This window comes from Gadus morhua, chromosome 7 (assembly GCF_902167405.1).
Source record: "Gadus morhua chromosome 7, gadMor3.0, whole genome shotgun sequence".
NCBI classification, from domain to species: Eukaryota; Metazoa; Chordata; class Actinopteri; order Gadiformes; family Gadidae; genus Gadus; species Gadus morhua.
The window spans coordinates 26,927,729-26,949,170 of record NC_044054.1 but is presented as its reverse complement, the minus strand read 5'-3'; the positions used below and the strand labels follow the sequence as shown (position 1 = coordinate 26,949,170).

Here is a 21,442-nt window from a genome sequence, read left to right as displayed (position 1 = left end):
AGAATACATTTCTAAAGAACTTCACTAAATACTTTACTAACTAACTCAACGATATGACTTTCCTAAATACTTGACTAAATACTTGACTATATGACTTTACTACATACTTTACTAAACTAATTTCACAAAACGAATACCCTTTTTACTTTACTTAAAGATTGCAGATCAATGTGTTCCCAAATTGTTCCCAGTTCCCATGACATCGGATGCTTGATCTGTGTTGTATCTGCCCGGGCCTGTTCTCCTCCCTCAGATCCACAGGTGAACAGGACATTAGGATCAGAAACACATAAAGGTTGCCTTGTTCTCCCAAACCCCCCCAAAATAAGCTCTGGAATCAAACAAACAGATTTTGGTCTGGGCTATAGCAATGCCATCGCCTACAGCAGTGGCACAGCTCTTCTAAGACTTCTACGCTGATAGGAAATTGCGCGAATGGGTCTGTAATGAGAAATGAGAACATTTCAGCCCCGGTTCTCCTATAAGCACTAGCAGAGCTTGGGCTGTGGACCACCTCAGCTCCACTGGGTCTATGGAGCCTCAGGGCCTAAATAAGCCTCCCCTTCAGTCTCTAATTGCTTTAATGACCCTCATTATCTGCTGTGGTACATGTTGTGCAGAGGACGATGAATGGCCCCCATAGCACACGGAGACAGACTGAAACACAGGGGAGAGAGGGCGGGGAGGGGAAGAGGTGAAAGGGGGGTGGGGGGGGGGGCATTAAGTGAAGAGAAGACGCGTCACGCTGTACGAGCGTGGGACACACGGGGACACATGGCCTTACGGTGTTTATTATGTTTTTATGGTTGTTCGACGTCCCGGGATGTTGTGGGGGTTCCTCCGTTTATTCCCAGGGCCCGCGGGAAGGTACCGAGGTAATCCGGTGGCATCTGAGATCCATATGGGTCGGGGAAGTCTAAACCACCCATGTAGCTCGCAGTAAAAAAAAAAGTGTTTGCAGAGCACGATTCTGCTTCATTATTGGGGGGGGTAGCTGGGGTAGCTGCAAGGCTCAAAAGGACTCCAATTTAGTTTTTTTGCTTATAAAGGTCTGGGGGAGAAACAAAGTATGGCTACAATACCCGGGCCAGACCTTGGAGCAACTTCCCCGGCTAACTTTAGAGAGAGAGGGCAAACGTCTTAATCTGTTATTTTACCTCTCAGGAAACATGAACTCCTGTCTGAGCCGTTAACTGGTGGAGAGTAGTTGATGTGGAGGATAAACAAGCCCCATGTTAACAGAGCTCTCTAGTTCCATTTGTCAGGGTTTATTTACACTGAGCAACATGGGCTACGGCGAAGGCAGGGTCAGGCCTATGGATCACATTAGACAGACAGTTTGAAAATATACAAAGGACGACAGGACTTGTATCAACAGGGGCTAGTGTTTCTGCCACGGACATCTCATTTGAATCGCCAGCCAGTGGCCGGTTGTGTGGAGCTGCCTTGTGCTCGCACAGGAAGAACAGACACAACTCCGGTGTATTCTAGGATTGCTTTCTCCGGGCTGTGGCAATCACTGCATTTCCTTTCCCCAATTCCATTTTAGTTTAAATTTATAAAATTAAATATATATATTTTTATATTTATTCACGATGATTTCTGTTTAAAATTCTGTTTAATCTCTCTTTGGCGACACCTTGGCAATAAGCAGGATTGTTTTCCCAGAGATACAAACAGTGTAGCCACCAACACCCAGTTTGAACAATACTGCAATTGCAAGGGCTTTCCTCATTGGACCATAGGCTCAATCACCATTGTGTTACCTCATCCGCTGATAGATTGTGACCGAACAGAGATTTATTTCGATGAAGATCTTCAACATTGTCACTTTAACTGATTTTTCAAAGGATATGGAATAAGGAAATATAACTCTTTAAGGAACAGCTACAGAGATGTGCAAGTATTCTTTAAAAGGCCCCTGAGGTTTGCTGGGCAGAAGAGCAGAGAGAGGAGATGCACGAAGGACTAAAATAGATCCAAATTGTGAGGATATGTTTGGTCAGGAAACCATTGCTAAAATAAGTATGAATATAAATTCCTTCAAATTCAGTCTTTTAGTATTCAACACACTACGAAGGATAAGCGTAGCAATAACAACAACAACAACAAACGAAAATCAAATACCCACCAGCGAAGGGAAGAGGCTACAAATTAACATTGCATTCTCTTTTATTGAACTTTTAACAAAAGAAAACAAGACAGCAGGGAAGAGATAGGAGAGTAGAGCCACGCCCCCTGTGTGGAAGAATCCACAAGGCCTTTAAATAGAAGCACAGGCCTCAGAATGCTCAGCCTCCACACCAACCACCAGACTGCTATTGTGGTCTCTCTCTCTCTCTCTCTCTCTCTCTCTCTCTCTCTCTCACTCTCTCTCTCTCTCTCTCTCTCTCTCTCTCTCTCTCTCTCTCTCCCCCTCTCCCTCTCTCTCTCTCTCTCTCTCTCTCTCTCTCTCTCTCTCTCTCTCTCTCTCTCTCTCTCTCTCTCTCTTTCTCTCTCTCTCGCACACTCTTTCTCTCCCTCTCTCTCTCTCTCTCTCTCTCTCTCTCTCCCTCTCTCCCTCTCTCTCTCTCTCTCTTTCTCTCTCTCTCTCGCACACTCTTTCTCTCTCTCTCTCTCCCTCTGTGAATCCCTCTCATTTCAGTCTTAATGACAGACGCTAGACTACGACACACACTCATTGCCTTCAGTGTGCAGACAATCAAATTATACCCTCAATAACAGCGACTGATAAACAACGCTGATATAAGCTTCAGTCACATTTGGTTTTCATTACATAGACATAAATGCATTCCCATCAAACTAAGCACAGCCTCTTTTAATTCACTCAAATGAATACTTAAAAACAAAACGTTAAATGCTGTCATATTAGACCGGTGGAAGACGTTGTTGGGTTCTTGTCGCCACTCAAAGCCAGGACTATTTCAAGACATGACATTCCTTCAGAAAGCCACTGGGACAAGGAGCAAGCCTCAAGGACAGTATCCACTATGGCTCTCTGTGTGGAGCTCCGCCGTGGCTTCTGTCTCCTTTTTATTTACCAGTCCTGCCGTCCCTGAGATTAATAAATAATCTCCATATTGACCAGGTTCTTAACGCACATTTCTCTTATCTGTGGAATGCTTGAGATGATTAGTTGAACACATTAATCTAAAGGCGTCTTGGTGGGGACTGCACAGCAAGGTCAAAGATAAAGGGAGATTAGTGTGTTAGGCCTCTCAAGGTGGAATGCTGAAGGTAATGAGTAGGTCTGCTCCCATTAGCTGTATGCAAAACTGGTTTTTAGGTGAAGGTTCAACACCTTAATGCACTCTAATGTGGACCATTTTGCCTCCATGTGAAACACAGCACTTTACGCGCACATATACACGTACACACACCCTCACACACATGCAAGTCATTTCTCTCTTTCCCTCGCACACAGGCATATATCGGTTGTCTTTATCTCCCCCCCCCATCCTTCTCTCCCACACACACCCCCACACACGCACACACACACACACACACGCACAGACTCCCCACGGCCACCATAACAATTTCACAACAAGGTCATGGGAGTGGGTCAACTCCCCAGGCAGTGATGTTGTGTGTTTTTAATAAGCACACAAACACTCAGTACACAATACAATATTTGTCTAAGTAGGATTGGGAATAGCATTACGATAAGGAAAGTTAGATAAGTTCTGTCTATATAACTGTCTATATAACGAGGTTTATGTACATAAACTTGCTTCTTTGGTGTGAATTATACAAAAGAAAACAATACCTTTTTTTATTCAAAATATTTTATTTCTCAACAAACGTAGTGAAGAAAATGTAATTCTCTGAGAATTTTTGAACACAATGTACATAATGAACGTAATTGTAATTTAGATTCTGTGGACATAGCCTCCAATTCTCAATCGCTGTTCAATGTTTTTGTGACAAATAAATAAAAGGGAAAAATAAATAAGCTATTAAATATACTATAAAACAAAAGGGCAAAAGGAGGGCTTTTGATTGATGAACTGGAGATAACATATTCAATTGATTCCTTGAAATGTCCCAAAAGGCAGCAAACATTAGAAGTCTTCCTTGGGACTACAGTTACCTAAGATACACACAGTGATGAACAAGTTTGGTAATAAGCAAAATAGTAAATTCATACAAAATGTAGTAAAATAAAGAAAATACAACTGCAGCAGAGAGAAACAAGAAAAAATAATCCCTTTTCCAAAAATGGCTCTACCACTACATTAAAAAAATATTGATATATAGAAAAAGTACACAAAAATTCAAGTAAAGGAAGGTGTACATCAGTAAAAAACGGTTTTGCAGTCATATAGATTCAGAGCTCTGAGAGAAGATCCATTTGAAAACACACTGAAACCAATTCACAATGTAGAAAAGCCCATGGGAACCCTATGGGTTCACTGGGCCTTTTGATTGATTCAAATGGTAACTGGGAACCATTCCAGATATGGATGATGAGCCAGTTAAATTAAGATTATTCCTCTCAGCTCTGCGCATGGCAAACCTCAATGAACCAAGAAATCGTGAGACAACTTAAATCAATCAGGATATCAAAATCATCAAGAGCCCGGATTCTAAACCCAATACCCATATTGATTATGCATTATTAGGAGGTCTAATTATGAAAGATAACTTCAACCTATTGCTCATCATAGATATGCTACAGCCAGGAAAAAAAAGATCAAAAAATCTCAAAATATGTCAATGCTGCATCCAGTTGTACATGTTATCATGTAAGATTTCGACTTAGATTGAAACCCCCTCAAAACAAAAATGATGCTTTACTGAAGTGCTACAGGAAAATGTTCAAATTATTGATTGAATGTGTTAGGTAATAGCCTTATAACAAGTCTCAAGAAACTGTACATGTAGAGTACCTTATGTGTGCGCGCGTGCGTGTTTGTGTGTGTCTGTGTGTCTGTGTGTGTGTGTGTCTTCTCATACTAAATCAACAATAGGATCATAGCTTAATATTCGGTAGCACTAAGGCATTGCCGATAACACCGAGCACGGCAATCGCTCCAGGTTTTGTTTCTGGCCAGCCCAAGCTTACCGTGGCTCCGCCCTTTTTACCGGAGGAAACAGACCAAAGTGCCAATTAAGAGAGATGCCAGGATGACATCATCACCATGGGGGGAGTGCGGAGGCGGTGGGGGGGTAGGAGGGGGGGGGTAACCCTAGATCCTTCCATTCGTCGACACCGAGCCAGCCTGGTTTATTATTAGTATCTCACCATACGTAAACCACAGGCACTCTTCTGTAGGGGAAAAATGCCGAAGCCGCGCTCTTGTGATCTTTGTGTAATTATGTGTATATACATGCTATATTTGTCGCTGCATTATTTCCTGTAGGGCTTGCTGCTGCCTTTGCGTCTGAATCAGCGAAATCAAGAGCTGTCCCTGCAGCTCGTCTCCTGATTGGCTGACGGCCCCGTGGGTTTCCCTAGCGACGCGGGGGCGTACTCGCTCAGTGTGTCCCGCCCCCTCCCCCCTCCCCCCTCTTGCTCCATTGATGGCGAGTGTCACATGGCGAAGACGCTCAGAGTGCTGGTTTGGTCTTTCAAGCCCAGGATGCTGTAGGCGATCCTCTTCAAGTGGCCCGGGAGTCTCACTCCGATGTTCTTGATATCCCTGGGAGAGAGAGAGACAAGTAGAGAGAGACAAGAGTGAGTCCACTCCTCTTTCCAAAAAAATTGGATTCAACAGGCCCAACCGTATTATCACCCACTGGCTAGTCTCACAAAGAGTAAAACTGTTAAGTCTGATAGCAGGCCACCAAATCTGGGCAAACGAGGCTTTTGACGTCGTAATTGTTTCTTCCAATCATGTTGCTGGAGGCAGAAGTACAGGAACTTGGCCAGCACTAGTACAATTTTCCCAATGGGAAAACAAGCTTAAACATCCTGTCCCGGCTCGGACATTCTTAGAAAAGGGTCTGTTTCAAATTAACATCATTTAGACTGGTCAGTGTAGAAAATCCCCTTCTGAAAGCTCCATCCAGTCGGGCGAATCGGTCCCTCTTGGGGAGAATATCTCGAAAAAGTAAACAAGGCGTAACTCCGCCCCTTTCATGGTTTGTTTTCCGGCCCGGGATCGGTGCCACCCCCGCCCATATCTCCTGCTATAGCGCAATAAGACTGCGGTGTCCAAGGTTACCCATCGGCCAACACCCATGTGACCTACTGACCCACTGGTGTGATAAAGAATGACAGTGAATGAACAGTGGTATACATCCAGATTTGACATCATAACTACTATTTCAATGCAACAAACCCAAATCTTTACAACAAGTAAAGCCTTGGACCCCCACCCTTACCACCAGGGAGCAACTATTCTAATGAGTGGCCCAAGGAACAGGGGGTACGGGGGTTGTTTTGGAGGGTGAGACGCCGATGGCAGGCCCATACTCAAAGCCCTAATCACCGCCCTTAATTACCTAACAAGGATTATCCCAGTCGACCATGAATCACTCGTCTGGCGACCGGAGGGAGGGTCGTAAATAGCTGGCTGGTTCTGGTTAGCGAGGGCTCCCAGATGAATCCAGATGGGAGACTCCGGGGGGGCCTCGGTCCCACCAGCACCGCACCCGCCACCCGCTTCAAAGGCCCCCGCCGCGTCTGCTTTGTGACCCGGGTGTCATCTGGCATCACTGCCTCGGTCGGAGCGGATCGCCCGCGTCAGGACTCTCTCTCTCTCATGTGGTGAGGGTTGAGTCCTGGTGCCTTCGCGATCGGCCCCGCTCTAACTTTAGGGGACTATTGGGACTCTGTCGACCGCGGTGTCACCGCCGTGGTTCTGCTACGCTTCTCCCCGCTGATTTGATAACCTGGGGGCAGGGAGGGGGGGGGGACACTCTTTCCGAACTCTCAAAAACGGGACTGCTTTCCGGGGGGATTGTTTTTTGTCGATTTTTTTGTACATTCTCCCATCTGGTCGATCTACTACCCTTGTTGTTTCCCAGTGCCTTCTGGTCCCCGTTCTATTTTCTCTCTGTTCTTTTCCGTTCTTCCCGTCTTTAATGTCAGAGAGACCCACAAAAGGCCCTTGTCCTAAACCGGCCCTGCACAGCCGGTGGTTTGGGTGGAAAGCGGCTGCTGCTGCCCGGGACTCGCAGCACTGTGGGTGGAGGGCTGGGAGAGAGGGAGAGTGGTGGACAGACGGAGGGACGAGGGAGCAGGAGGAAACCACAAGCCGCTGCCACCCGGCTGCCACTCTTTTCCTCAGTCGTTTTGGTTTTTCTTTGGGGTTTTTATTTTGTAGCCGAGACCAAACACCCTATGTGCTTTTGGCACATTAAAACGTTTTATTAAAACAATGCAAAAAATAGCTTTTAATATAGCACAGCGTTGTGGAATACTGATTCGGATTGGTCAATAACGTTCCACGGGTCAGCATTATTTTGCCATAACAGGAAGCTGCTGCCTTTTAAGGATTCCCAATGAGGGTGCGACAAATCCAACATTAGATGACAGACGTTTTCTTGACAACGCAAAGACAATATGCTCAGTGCCTTGCAATTTTTTTCAAGTTCATGGGGAAAAAATATATATTATAGCTGATAAGTAACTCTTATCGAATCATTGTTGGTAAGTGCGGTATACGCGGATAAACCACACTGTGGTGTCCTGTTATTGGAAAATAGTGTAGGACGGTGGTGGTGATGTGGCCTCAGCAAAGCAGAGGCTGCTTACCACTGCAGGACTACTATTACATAATATACATATTTATAATTTACAGCTTCATTATAACACAGATTATCTAAATGTTAAGTATCCCTTCAACTAACGAAGGGGTAAGCGCTTTTGTTTGGTCATTTACATTTTTAACGTTTACAGTTAGAGCATTTAGCAGATGCTTTGATCTGAAGTGACTTACAAGACTTACAACATTTCACACACAACACACGGAGTCAACCATGCACGTCTTGCTCAGGGACACCTCGACACTACAGCTAGGAGGAGCTTGGGATTGAACTAGCAACCGTCCGGTTACTAGTCAATGAGCTAAACCGACCCCTGTGACCCCCCCCCCGGTCATGTGACCCTACTCAGTCAGGTCCCCTTTTAAAAAGCACACCGCGGCCTCTACTTACTCGTTCCTCATGTGCAGCACCTGCTCCATGGTGACCATCCCGGCGCAGGCGAAGTTCTCGCTGTACTGGCTCATCTTGATGGACTCCAGCCACTCCGACACCGAGCGGAACGGGGAGCCGTCCGAGCCACTGGTGCTGGGCAGGCGGATGGACACCCTGGACAGAAGGACACGAGCGTGAACCCCGTGACCCCACCGCGGCGCACAGTGCCTTGCTCCCGGCGTGCAAGGCAAGGCAAGGAAAGGTCGACGACAGAGGGCTGTAATTATCGTGTCAGTGGAACGGTGTTGAGGAACCAGTCGGTGCGGTTCCAGGAGGGGAGTTGCAATTACATTTCGTCATCTCTTACACTTTCACGTTCTTACATGTTGACACGCACACACACACACACACAAAACCGACGCATACCTGCACACAATGACAACACAACGATTTGAAGTCATCAAATGAGCCTCAAGTAGTAAAATTACATTGGCGGCAAAACTCAACACGTTTCATTCCCGTTCCACCGTGTGTGTGTGTGTGTGTGTGTGTGTGTGTGTGTGTGTGTGTGTGTGTGTGTGTGTGTGTGTGTGTGTGTGTGTGTGTGTGTGTGTGTGTGTGTGTGTGTGTGTGTGTGTGTGTGTGTGTCGCTCCTCTCTCTCTCTCTCTCATACCGGGGGTCAAAGTCGGCGATGGTCTTCAGGGAGTCAGGGCTGCGCAGCAGCTTGTCCAGCAGGCTGACGATGTCGGGGAAGCGAGGCCTCTTGGCGCGCTCCTGCAGCCAGCACTGCAGCATCAGCTGGTAGACGGCTGACGGGCAGTCCATGGGCGCCGGCAGCCGGAACGCCTCGTTGATGGCCTTCATCACCTGCCAAGCACGCCCTCTGGTTAGTCCACCAACGTCTTGACACATGTGTGACACTTGTATTGGTATCCTAAATCTAAAGGCTCAGTTATGGTCCCACGTCGATGCGCCGCGGTGACCCCTTAGACGCGTCGATGCAGTCGTGAACCCGTGTTGGTTCTCCTTCGGGGTTTTAGCGAGTGGACCAATCACAGCACACGGGTCGGATGACGAGCGCTGGGCGAACGAGGCCCCTCCGGTGAGGGTACCTCGGGTCGCTATGGTAACGGGATCGTACCTCGTGATTGCTCATGTCCCAGTATGGCCTCTCGCCGAAGGCCATCACCTCCCACATCACGATGCCGAAACTCCACACGTCGCTGGCCGACGTGAACTTGCGGTACGCGATGGCTTCGGGGGCCGTCCAGCGAATGGGGATTTTGCCGCCCTGTTAAAAAAAAAAAAAAATCACATTCACACTCAAGTAAGGCTGCACTAATGAAGCGTTTATTAACATGGGTTAGGTGGTGTTCATTTTTACGAATAGTGTTAGTGTTAACTTAGTTTATGATATTCATGTTAACCAAAGTTATGTTGTTCATGTTAACTAACTTTAAACATTGAATAGGGTTGAGGTAAAGGTTAACCTTAACCCCAATGCTTATTCTATACTGTAATTGTTACAACTGCATTTGCTAATGTTAATAAATGGTTAATTAATGTACCCTTATTGAATTTTTTTACTGTTTTTTTTACCCACAGCTTAAGTTATGGCAGCGCCAATAAATAATTAATTTAAATTGAAATTAAATCTGATTTACAAGTCAAAGCAGCGTGACTATTTTAATTGATGGATTAATTGTTACTGTCAGAACAGAGGAGTACGTTCACCAGCCGACTCTCGGCAGCAGAGGCTTCCATAGAAAGCCACAGGAAATCCTTCATTCCTGTGGCCGTCTGACTCTTTCACACCTCTCACTCCCGGAAGGGAGTCGCTCTGAACTGTCATGTAATTTTAACTCAAGTAACTTTGGTCTCAGCCCTTTTACTTAGTTATCCTATCCAGAGGATGTGAGCGATATGCATTCAATACACCTTTAATAGACACTTTACTTCACTTTGGAGTCACATACTTTACCTAAGTTCAGTTACAAATAAACCGATATTCTATTACATTCTGTTGTTGGTTAAATGCATATCAGATCTGTCTTTAGAGTATTTATATCCCGATTGTATTTTGTGGTCATATTTCTAGTTTTGTTTCTATTTGCTGGGTGTTTCTGTCTTGAACTGAGCAACCATAACAACAAATTTTCACGTGGGATCAATAAAATCCTTCATATCTGTGTCTGAATTTATCAAGGGTCATATGGACATTTAACAAAATACACTAAATATTCAAACAGTCCATTGGAAGTTCACCTCCAATCTCAAACACTTAATTTCCATTGGATGACAACAGACTTCAGAGGCACGTCAAAGCTACGTACGCTGGTCGTGTAGGTGCCCTCGGGGTCGTCCTCCAGCACCCGGGACAGGCCGAAGTCGGACACCTTGCACTCCAGGTTGGTGTTCACCAGGATGTTGCGGGCGGCCAGGTCCCGGTGCACGTAGCTCATGTCAGAGAGGTACTTCATGCCCCCAGAGATGCCCCGAAGCATGCCCACCAACTGGATGGAGGGGATCTCCCCATCATGATCCTACAGAGGGGGGGGACAGGAACCGTCAGGAGATAGCAGTGTGTGTGTGTGTGTGTGTGTGTGTGTGTGTGTGTGTGTGTGTGTGTGTGTGTGTGTGTGTGTGTGTGTGTGTGTGTGTGTGTGTGTGTGTGTGTGTGTGTGTGTGTGTGCGTGCGTGCGTGCGTGCGTGCGTGCGTGCGTGCGTGCGTGCGTGCGTGCGTGCGTGCGTGCGTGCGTGCGTGCGCGCGTGCGTGTGCGTCTATCGAAACCTAGAAACCATCATTCATGAGATGTGTAAGTGTGTGTGCATTCGTGCGTCGCAGGTTGTATCCTGGTGGGGGCCCCCCGTGCGGTAGGCGCTGTAAACACTGCGTCCACAATGACAATCACAGGAAGTTGTACAAGGACGGTTCCTCGTTCCCAGCCGACGGGACCACTCACCCTGAGGTATTTGTCCAGCGCCCCGTTCTCCATGTACTCCGTCACGATCATGGCGTGTTTGACTGCATCCAAACAGACACAAAATACAGAATCACATGCTGAACCCAAACGACCCAAACAGGACCGGTGGGGTGTCATTGTTACTGCGGAGCAGAAAAGGTAGAAACGAGGCAAACATATATATATATATATATATATCTATAAATAGGTATCTCACTCATACAAATAGAAAAAGTGAGGGCAGTAAAATAGGGCTGACATCCCAAAGAATGAAAGAATAATGAAATCCTAACAATAGTTAAAATGTATAATTATGTAAACAAATTAAATGTAAAAAATCTGGAAACATAACAGAGGACACCCCCCCAACCTCACCCCACTCCCCCATGTTCCCCCAAGAAGGGGACCATGCAGAGAATCAACTAACGCCGGGCGCAGGTGCACCAGCCACGGGCCAGCGGGGGCTACTTACACTTGGTCACCACCCCCTCCAGGCGGATGATGTTCTGGTGGGAGAACTGGCCCATGATGGAGGCCTCCGACAGGAAGTCCTGCCTCTGCTTCTCCGAGTAGCCCGGCTTGAGGGTCTTGATGGCCACCGGCCCCTCCGTCCTCCCAGGGGCCCTCAGGATCCCACGGAACACCTCGCCGAACTCGCCTGGGCGGGGGGGGGGGGGGGGGGGGGGGGGGGGGGGGGGGGAAGAGAGAGAGGAAGAGGCTGATTGAGTAACTGAAGCCTATGATAACAGAGCTCTCTTCCCATCTGCGTGTTTTATCTTCTCCGCTCTCGCGCTCCGTGTCAGGGTGTCCTTTGAAACCGAGAACAAGTAAACAAGGAAGTCTCCTCCGGTCTGTTTTGCCACGGGCTGTTTTGCACAGAGGTGTGTGCGTTTGGGATTGTGTGTGTGTGTGTGTTTGTGTGTGTGCAGCCATGTGCGTCAGCGACGGTGTGGGGTTCTCTGTGTGAGCATCCGTGTGTGTGTGTGTGTGTGTGTGTGTGTGTGTGTGTGTGTGTGTGTATGTGTGTGTGTGCAGCCATGTGCGTCCGCGACGGTGTGGGGTTCCGTGTGTGTGCATCCATGTGAGTCGGTGATTGTGTGACTATGTGCCTTTGTGTGTTTGTGTGTGTGCATCAACAATGGTGTGTGTTGGTGAGCCATGAGCGGGTTTGGTGTTGGGGAGATCAGATGTCACGTCACAGTGGAAGTCTTCCCTGTGGACGGGAACCCAGGGTGTGTGAGTGTCTCTGTCATATCATTACACTGGATACACGATATCAGATCTTATGTAACGCTCAACCCTTCGGCGTCCATGCCCGACCGAGGGTGTGATCCCTCGATCGGGGCCAAAACCAACAGCGCAGCCTCCCTCCACCGGCAGGCGCTGCTCGGCGAGGCGAGGGGTCGGGAAGGGAGAGGGTTCACACACGGCCGGGGGAGTAGGACGGTGTTTCGGTGTGGGGGGAGGCGGACGGGCTCACCTGCTCCGATGACCTTCTGCTTGGTGATGTGGTTGGGGTGGATCTCGCTGGCGAACTTGAGGACGGCCGTGTTGGGGTCCTCGTACGTGTGGGGGTCCACGTAGGTCTTCAGGGGCTTCAGTTGCTCTGGAGTGGGGGGCAGGGGGTGGGGGGGGGAAGAGAGAGAGAGTCAGGATTTGTGTATAGAAGACTAAGCCTAAAAATAAATAAAGCGGTCGGGGGCAAACAACAGAGAGGCAGAATAATAATAGTATTACTTAATAAGAAGAATATACAAAGATGACGCGCTCTCTTCTGTTTACCTGAGGTTGAGAAATAGGCGTCCTCAGGTCCTTGCCGGGAGTGAGAGTTCCTCCTGCTGAATAAAGAACACAGAACCAAAGCCTGTTAGTATTCAAATACATTGTATACACACCGCTTTTGTTTCATTAAAAGAAACCCACACGGCCGCATAGCAACCGAAACACGTCCCTGGCAGCCTCATAAAGACGCCGGGCTGGCTGCTTTGAGAGAGAGAGCCGGCGGCCCCCTTCGGATAAAGTCTGCCGTCCGACTTGTGTTTGCTGAGCCGATTAAAGCACAGAAGGGCTGGCGGTCGCAGAGCCGCTCCGCACACAATGCAGGACAGGGTCACCTTTACAAAGTCCCCGGGCGCGTCTTATCGCCCACAACGAAGGCCCACTCCGGGGCCCCTTCCTGCTCAATGGCCCCGCCGCTAACTAGGGAATAAGTGGCGGGCGATGACAAGGCCGGTTGGAGGGCCCTTCAATTGCGCCCCGGACACAGTTACCAAGTAAGACAAAAGGAGGGGGGGAAAGATATGTGCAGAACGTTGAAAATAAATCCCCCACAATGTTAGATTTCCCTTGTGTGTGTGGAGGGTAAGTGGAAAGAGAGTATGTTTGTTTCAGAAGTATAAAAAAAGATAGATGTCGAAACGGAAGAGGTTGAGACACAGAGAGAGAGGGAGAGAGAAGAGAGCGAGGGAGCAAGAGAAAGAGTATGAAGAGAAAGAGAGAGAGAGCGAAAGAGTGCGAGAGCAAGAGAAAGAGTCAGGGAGAGAGATGGAGAGATTAAGAGAAGGAGAAAGAAACAAAGACAGAGAGAGCAAGAGAAAGAAAGAAAGAGAAAGAGGGACAGAGACAGAGAGAGAGAGCGAGACAGAGAGAGAGAGCGAGAGAGAGAGAGAAAGAGAGCGAGCAAGAGAGAGAGAGAGCGAGAGAGAGAGAGAGAGTTGGTAGTACCAGGCGGTGGCCAGTGTGCTTACCGCTGGCGCACAAACAGAACCACAGCTACGATGAAAAACACGGCGGCTGCAACGACCACACTCCAGAAGATGGCCGTGGTGTAGTTCGGTGCTTCGGCTGTTGAGAGACATCCAACATAACTAGTTTTGAACGTCTTTCTCAACAGACGAGAATAGATTTCATATTATAAATGGAAATCAAGATGTTGGCCTCTTCAATTGGCCTATCGTGAAAGATTCAATTCATTATTACCTTGCTTATTTTATTTTATTTATCATATAAGCATAAATACATCACAATGTGTACGCCTGTTACAATGAAATCCAATTAAAACAGTTATAACTCAGCAATTGCTTTAGTATAATCAATTTATTTTTTCATAAAGTAGGCCCCACCGGATGATTCATTAAATCGATAATCTATCAATCCCAATGAATATTCATGATCACAATATCGGTCAAAATAAACAATCATTATTTTTGTCATTATCGTGCCGCCATAGACAAGGAATAGAAGCCAAGCTTAGTTCAAAGCAAGCTGGGAAGTTTGTGTTACCGTCCGCCAGGGTCTTGAACTCGTCCTCGATGCTGGCGCCACCGGCTCCCCCCTCCGTGATGGGCTGGACCCTGAACAGGTAGGTGGTGGCGGGGGCCAGGTCGCTGACCCGCACCGAGGTCCTGTCCAGGACCAGCACTGTGTAGGTGGTCATGTTGAGGTTGTCGTCCTGTCGGATCGGACCAGAGTCAGGACGGTCACCGTGGGAGATTTATTGCAAATGTCGGCTCCACTTTGCAATATTCTCAAAAGTTATTTGAAAAGTTTATGTTCGTACTTTATATTGTCAACCCGGCAATTGTACACAACAAACGTTACACCGTACTGTTCCAAGGTAAATTACATTTTCCAAAATCCACATAAGAGGTGACCCAAACTAGTCTCTGTCTAGTCCATAACATTTGATCTATAATACGGAATATATATATATATTTTCTAACTTTTATTTAACTAACATTAACAGTGCACATAACCCACGTTTCTCAATACATTACTACAAATTGAACTAAACATTGAACGCCATTAAGACGTTCTTATGCAAACTAATGGATGCTAACGACATGACGGCGTGGTGCCGTGCAGTGAGGACCAGGGCGGGTTGCGGGGCTGCTGTACCTTCTTGCGGTAGGTGAGTTCGTAGCGGAAGGATCTGGGCGGGGCCCGGTGCCGAGGGGTCACCACCCAGGACAGGGAGAGGCTGGTGGGTTTCCTCTCGTCTAGACGCATGGACGTCACCGTGGGAGGATCTAGGAGCGCCGAGAGACGAGCATGAAGCAACAACCATCACGGACGGTGCAACACAGGTAGACAAGACTGCTCTCACGCTTCGCCTGCAGAATTAATACAGGGACGTGTCAAGAGCATTAAATGCAGACAATGTTGTAATGTTTGTCAAAGGTTCTATGACAAACTGCCTCCTTATTTAGGGATTTAAAATGAGTCAATGAGTCACCAATGAGTTCCACACCTTTTTTGATTCCAGGTCTGAGCGTTTTTTGCGACCCCAACGTCTTACATCATTGCCTTGCAACCGCCTACAATCAACATCTGTGTGTAATGTCAAAGTCTGGGCGACCGTACACATGTATATCACACTCTCGCCCGTCGGTTTACACACAGGATCTCTCAAACCTTTGACTTCGCTTATTTTGATCGAGATCGGCACTCCTCAAGCGAGCGTCCCCCATATGCAAATCAGGTGACCCAAAGCGGTCCCCGGACCCCCAGTTTGGAACCCCACAGTGGTTCCTCCTCCCCAGACTCCCTCACCTGTGTACTGCAGGCTGGTGGTGAGGGCGGCGGTGGAGGGCGGTCCGTGGGCCCGCGGGGAGGCCTTGCTGGCGGCGGCTGACACCCCGTTGTGGGCGTTGACGGTGAAGGTGTAGTTGAGGTGGGCGTCCAGCTGGCTGACGGACACGCGCGTCTCCGTCAGCCCCGTGCTGGCCGGCTCGTAGCGCACCTTCTCGCCGCAGGCCTGGCACGCGGCACCGTCGCAGCGCCGGCACTCCACGCTGTATGTGAGGTCGGCCCGGCCCCCCGTGTCCCCCGGAGGGCTCCATGTCAGCAGCACCCGGCCGGACGACAGCTGGGTGGTGGCCTGCAGGTCCTGGGGGGCCCCGGGCAGACCTGGGGGCGGAGAGAGAGGGGTTTACAGGGGGCTTTAGGGGGTCATGGAGAGATGAGACCCAGGGGAGGATTGCTGTTTGTTGTTTTGGTGCTTAAGTTTTCTTATGAGAAAAACTGTTTTTACGAATTTGTACAAATAATTTTATTTTTGCTTGTGATCTTCTAATAGAAAAAAACGTATGCACCTCTTATATAATTTGAGGTGTATAATGAAATAACCAAAGTATAACTTTGCGTTAATACGATGTCAGTGCAAGACCGTAACCACCAACAGGGAGGGCCTCTGGCAGAATCTAAACGTTGCATCAACACTTCTATTCCTCGAATTTTGCCGTTCTCTATATATTTTCAGCTTATTTATATTGTCCTTCTATTATTATTTATGAATTCTACTACTTCCTAGAAGTTAATTCTAAGTTATTATCTCATCTTATCTTGAAATGAATATCTATAGCCATCTGTTTTCTGTGTAGATTCTAGATGTATTTAAAGATAAAGTCAGCACTCGAAGGCGATATCTCTCTCTGGTTGTTGGTGGTTCTCGAGGCAGCAGATCCAACAGACGATGCCAGAGGACAGGCCTCTGGCAGGGCTGTTATCTCACCTGAGCAGGGCCCGGTCGGAGGATCGTCCTCCGCCCGGTAGAAGCCAGGCGTGCAGGGGCAGGCGGCGTCCCCGTAGCCCGTTCCCTGGGTGTTGGCGGGACACAGCTCACACTTCTCACTGGGTACCGCCGCTTTGAAGTAGCCAGGCTGGCATTCTGCAAACACAGAAGATACAGAGGATTGTCTTTCAGTACATTGCTCCGGTACTTTCCAACCCCCGATGTTCAGAGGCAGGCTGTGTGGTCTCCATCCCGAGGGGTCAGAGGTCGGGTTGGTACAAGATTTGCGATAGATAGGCGCTGGCAAATGACGAACACTTGGCTCAGCCCTGTTTTGAACTCTGGCGAATTCCATGGTGATTTAGTGCCTGGCTCTTTCACCACACCGCCCGGGACGAGAGAAGCAAGCACCCGTCCGTGGGAGATAAATGAGATGTGAGATGATATGCCCACAAAGGCTACGGCAAAGACTGCCGTTCTGCAATCAGATAGCACCGATGTGAAATATACTTCAACTGCTTATTCTGCCTGTATATATCATACAAGATATATTAAGTATAAAAAATGTCTCTCAAACCAATAATTTGTTTGTATTATACAATATAAAAGCCTTATACTAAATACAATAAATGATGATCACAATAATCTGAGATGCATCACCATGCACGCAGAGTACGGGAAGAGCTCTCAACTCAAGAGCACAATCAGGTTTGTTATCATTGAATCATTCATAGAATTATTGTAGCATGTGTGCTACTACACGCCACCCAGGTGACTGCCACACGACACTTAAGTGACCTCTTTTGGACTCCACCAGACAAAGGACGAAGGGGGGTGGTGTTAGAAATCCGGTTTATTGCAAAGGTTTTTATAATGATACATGGCCGGGAGTTGTTGCCATCTGGGAGAACTCTCAAGAGTGCGTGTGTAGACGGCTGGTTGAACCTGTGCACACTGATTGCTCAATGTGCAAATGGTCTGCCGCCTCACCAAGCCCAAGCCTCCAATCAGACTCGGCCAGGTGAGGGTAATCAAAGCAGCCATCATCCACACACGCTCCCACAATTATGTCATTAAAAAAGTTAAAGTCATGTTGCCGTTATTATTTTATCAAACCGTATCTCCTAAGGGAACCAAACAAAACAGTGAAGGCTTTTCCTTCTTTAAAAAACGCAACGGCCCTCTCTGTCAGAGTATCCACTAAACTAGGTCGGCCTAAGAGGCTACATCGCGTGAGTTATAGGTCTGATCGTGACCGATATGTGCCTTGATAAATATATACTGCAACTACATCTTCCAAATGCAAGACGCAGCTTGAGATTAAAGTTATGACTCTCAGTTAGATGAAATCTGTCTTAGTAATGCGTATATTCTCAAAGAGACCAAAATGGAAATAAAGAGTAACTAAAAGAAGAGAACAAAAAAAAGACGAAATATTTCAGCACACCCCTCGCAAATTAAAGACAAGAAGACAAACAAGACGCGGTGCCGGACGGTGCTGGTGTAGGGGGGGGGGGGTTCCCGTGGGGGCAGACCCTCTCGCGCGTGGACACGTCTGCAACCCGGAGGTCTCGCGTCTCCGCCGCCTCACACGGGACGGCTGACAGCCGACGCTCCGCACCTCCTCTGTGCGCGTTGTTCCAACAGACCCCTGACAAACACAACCCGTCTCCCCGCATTCCTCAGCGCTCGCTGCCAGGGCTCGGGTTCAACGGGGAAACGGAGGCTGAGCCCAATCATCACAGCGCTTCACCGGCGACAAAGGGAGCGTCCTTTGTGCTCGCTGTCGCCGCTTAAGTGTATTTGTGTTTTCCTCGGTCGGAGAGCCCCCGAACCCATACCCCCACCCCCACCCCCTAGCCCCTACCCCACCCCCCCCCAACAGCAGACTTCTGAAACACTAGCGCTGGCTGATTTCACACGTCCCCCTCAGAATGAAGTATAGTGCGACAGGTTCCAGCTGTGCGTTGGGGCTGTGAAATATGAACTTAATACGGTGTGAAACGTCCTGCGAGGCCTATGAAGAGAGTTGTGGATATGAGAAGAAGCAGATTCCTCTGCCCCTTCCTCCACTCTAACCTCGCTGGCTGCCACCGCGGCCACACCAATCACGCGCGCATATGGAGGGTGATCATTCACACCCCCCCCGTTGCACATGTGTGTGTGCGTGAATACCGCAAAATGTCCAGTGGGGCATGCAGGACTGCATGTCTGTGCATGCTTGCGGGTGGTAGTTGGGGGGGGGGTCGTGCGGGGATTGTGGAAATGTGAAAGATGAAGACACAAACGCAAGTACATGTGAGCGCGCACACACACACACACACACACACACACACAGTTTGACTCACTAAAACGGCATTTTAGACAGTCGGAAAAAAGAAAGAGAAACTAGGAAGCTCTACCCGAGGGAAGACATAAATCCTAACATACTGACAGCATGAATAATCTTGATTGCGACAGATTGAGAGAGAGAGAGAAACCTTCCAAGATAAACAAGCCGTTCCAGTATGGCCAACCAAGTGGCCAGGTTCAAAGAAGAGTCAAGGACAGAGGTGACAGATCGTCTTCCCTGAGCTGGTATTTTTTTTTTTTCACTGCCTGTCCTTCCTCTGCGCTGCGGTCAACTCGGGTCAGAGTTCACTTGGAAGCCGCGAGTGTCCCCCGCGCATAATGTGACAGCGCGTGGCCGCGTCCATTCGCAGCGTGGCGAATGGATTTACTCCGCCCCCTTGAAGTCTCCCTTCGTTTGCGTGCGGTTTTGCGTCCTGACGAGGCTCCATCGGCGAGAATGAAAGAATGAGACCGACAAAGAAACAAACAAAGAGCGAAGGGAAGCATGTGCACGAGCTAAGGGGTGCCATTCGCAGCCCTGTCGCCGTGTGGGCCTGGCATGTGCTTCTAGACACTCCCCTCAGCCTCTGGATCGCTGTTCCTCACACCTCTTTCTCCCTCGCTGATTCATTTGCATGGAAAATATGCAGATTTGCATGATAAAAGGGAGCATCAAATACCTACATATTACGCATGACAATAGACCAGATATTATCTTTCATTTGTACAGTATCACGCATTACTGTACAAATGTGTCACGCATACGCAGACCACATTCCCACACGCACAATGTCTCCTACACGTCGTGAGAAGAAGTATCGGGACCTGTGTGTGTTCAGCTCTGATTGCAGGAGGCTCTGTGGAATTACACCAAATCTAAACCCCAAAGGTAAGAGGCAGCAAATGAACGACGTGGAACCCAAACACAAACATCTGGGGCCCCTCTCTGGCACTCATTAACAGGGGGAGCCGTAACAGGGGCCACAGAAGTCACTTCTAGAGGCAACAGAAGGGCCAAGACTGAGAGGAGCCCAGGGAGAGAGAAGGAGCCCGCCATACTGTAAACCACAGTGGGCTCAGGAGTATAAAGGAAGCAACAGCTGGCGCCTCAGACTCCCAATTCACATCCCTCACTCCCCCCCCCCCCCGCGGATACCCTCACTCCCACCCTCAGACCTCTGCCTAATCCCCAAATTCCTCCCCCCTCCACGATCCCCGCTCGGGGGCTGAAAGGCCCTGCTCGCTAACCTATTAACATCGCTATTCATCCCTGACCAGCAGGCAGAGGGGCAACGCCGCGCTATTCAGCGGCCACGTCCAAAATAAATAGAAAAATACTAAACACAGCCACATTGTTGCGTCGAGGGGTGTGCACTGCTCAGTGCTCACACACGCGCGCTCACGCACACACACATACAGACACACAGACACACAGACAAACAGCCACACACAATTGGGAAAAATGGGAGCAGAGAGGAAGATGCCGCATGGAACGTGAATAGAGGATTCGGTCCGTTGTTGGCGCGACAGGCCTGGCCCACATGTCCCCGCTGCAATGCATTGTGGCGAGGAGCGAGGAGCCGGTGGCTGTGCGCAGCGAGGGACCCTATAATCACCGCGCATTCCTCCCTGCACTGCCGGCAACAGCAGCAACAGCAGCGGCGGCGGCAGCAGCAGCAGCAGGCCAGGCTGCTCTACTGTAGCTCCCCGCCCGAGCTTCAGCTCATAAGGGTTCTCCCCGGAGGGAAAGGTCAACAACATGATGAGTCAAAGTGACGGTAAATTGCGCTCCAGTTGAGACATGATAAGTCAACAGCCTGGGCCGAGATCCGGAGCGTCTGACAATGGAATTCCTCGACAATAGAGCAAAGTCCGGTGACTGAGGAAATAGTTCCTCGCTGGCGTCTGGTGTCAGTGTTTGTGAGCTGTGTGTGTGTGTGAGCTGTGTGTGTGAGCTGTGTGTGTGTGTGTGTGTGTGTGTGTGTGTGTGTGTGTGTGTGTGTGTGTGTGTGTGTGTGTGTGTGTGTGTGTGTGTGTGTGTGTGTGTGTGTGTGTGTGTGTTAATTCGTGTGCGCCTGTGCGTCTTTAGATTGCTGCTGGACACAACAGGAAGCAGGAAGTGAGAGGCCGACGCGACGCTTCCTTCCTACGGCAGCCAATCAGAGCCCACCCTCCAGCAGCGGCAGCCCTGTTGCTCCAGGGCAAACCAGAACAGGAGCACCCCCCCCGTACATCTGGTTGAGCCCAGACATTTCTCCTCGTTACGTCCAAAAAGCCATTCTCCAAATCAAAACATCGTTTAAATCTCCATTTCCCCCCAAAAAAGTCGGTCGTACTTCAGCGCCCTGCTTGCGGGTCTCATGTCATGTGAGAGGCCCCCGGCACGGGCCCCGTTTGTTTATCGTGAGCGACTCCATCCAGGGCCCCGGCTCCATGACGGGGTTTGGGGGGGGGGGGGGCCCTGAGTGGCTCCGGAGCGCCGCTAAAACACAGGGGCCCTCTCCGTCTGTCAGCAGCAGTTAAGATGGATGTGATAGGCAGAATGATGGA

At 48.8% G+C, this 21,442-nt stretch overlaps 1 protein-coding gene across 1 annotated transcript in view; it reads right to left on the bottom strand.

Moving 5' to 3' along the window:
* Positions 1-3,767: 3,767 nt before the first annotated feature.
* Positions 3,768-21,442, bottom strand: part of epha2b (eph receptor A2 b) — a 28,645-nt gene continuing 10,970 nt past the window's right edge. Inside the window, exons 4-17 of the mRNA XM_030361777.1 lie at positions 16,562-16,717; positions 15,601-15,957; positions 14,947-15,077; positions 14,332-14,500; positions 13,797-13,893; positions 12,832-12,887; positions 12,530-12,655; positions 11,522-11,707; positions 11,050-11,111; positions 10,420-10,629; positions 9,228-9,377; positions 8,760-8,953; positions 8,104-8,259; positions 3,768-5,642 (exon numbers count right to left, since the gene is read on the bottom strand). Coding sequence (XP_030217637.1) covers positions 5,534-5,642; positions 8,104-8,259; positions 8,760-8,953; positions 9,228-9,377; positions 10,420-10,629; positions 11,050-11,111; positions 11,522-11,707; positions 12,530-12,655; positions 12,832-12,887; positions 13,797-13,893; positions 14,332-14,500; positions 14,947-15,077; positions 15,601-15,957; positions 16,562-16,717 — 2,159 coding nt within the window. The 3' untranslated portion in view covers positions 3,768-5,533. The remainder of the gene's footprint in view (positions 5,643-8,103; positions 8,260-8,759; positions 8,954-9,227; positions 9,378-10,419; positions 10,630-11,049; positions 11,112-11,521; positions 11,708-12,529; positions 12,656-12,831; positions 12,888-13,796; positions 13,894-14,331; positions 14,501-14,946; positions 15,078-15,600; positions 15,958-16,561; positions 16,718-21,442) is intronic.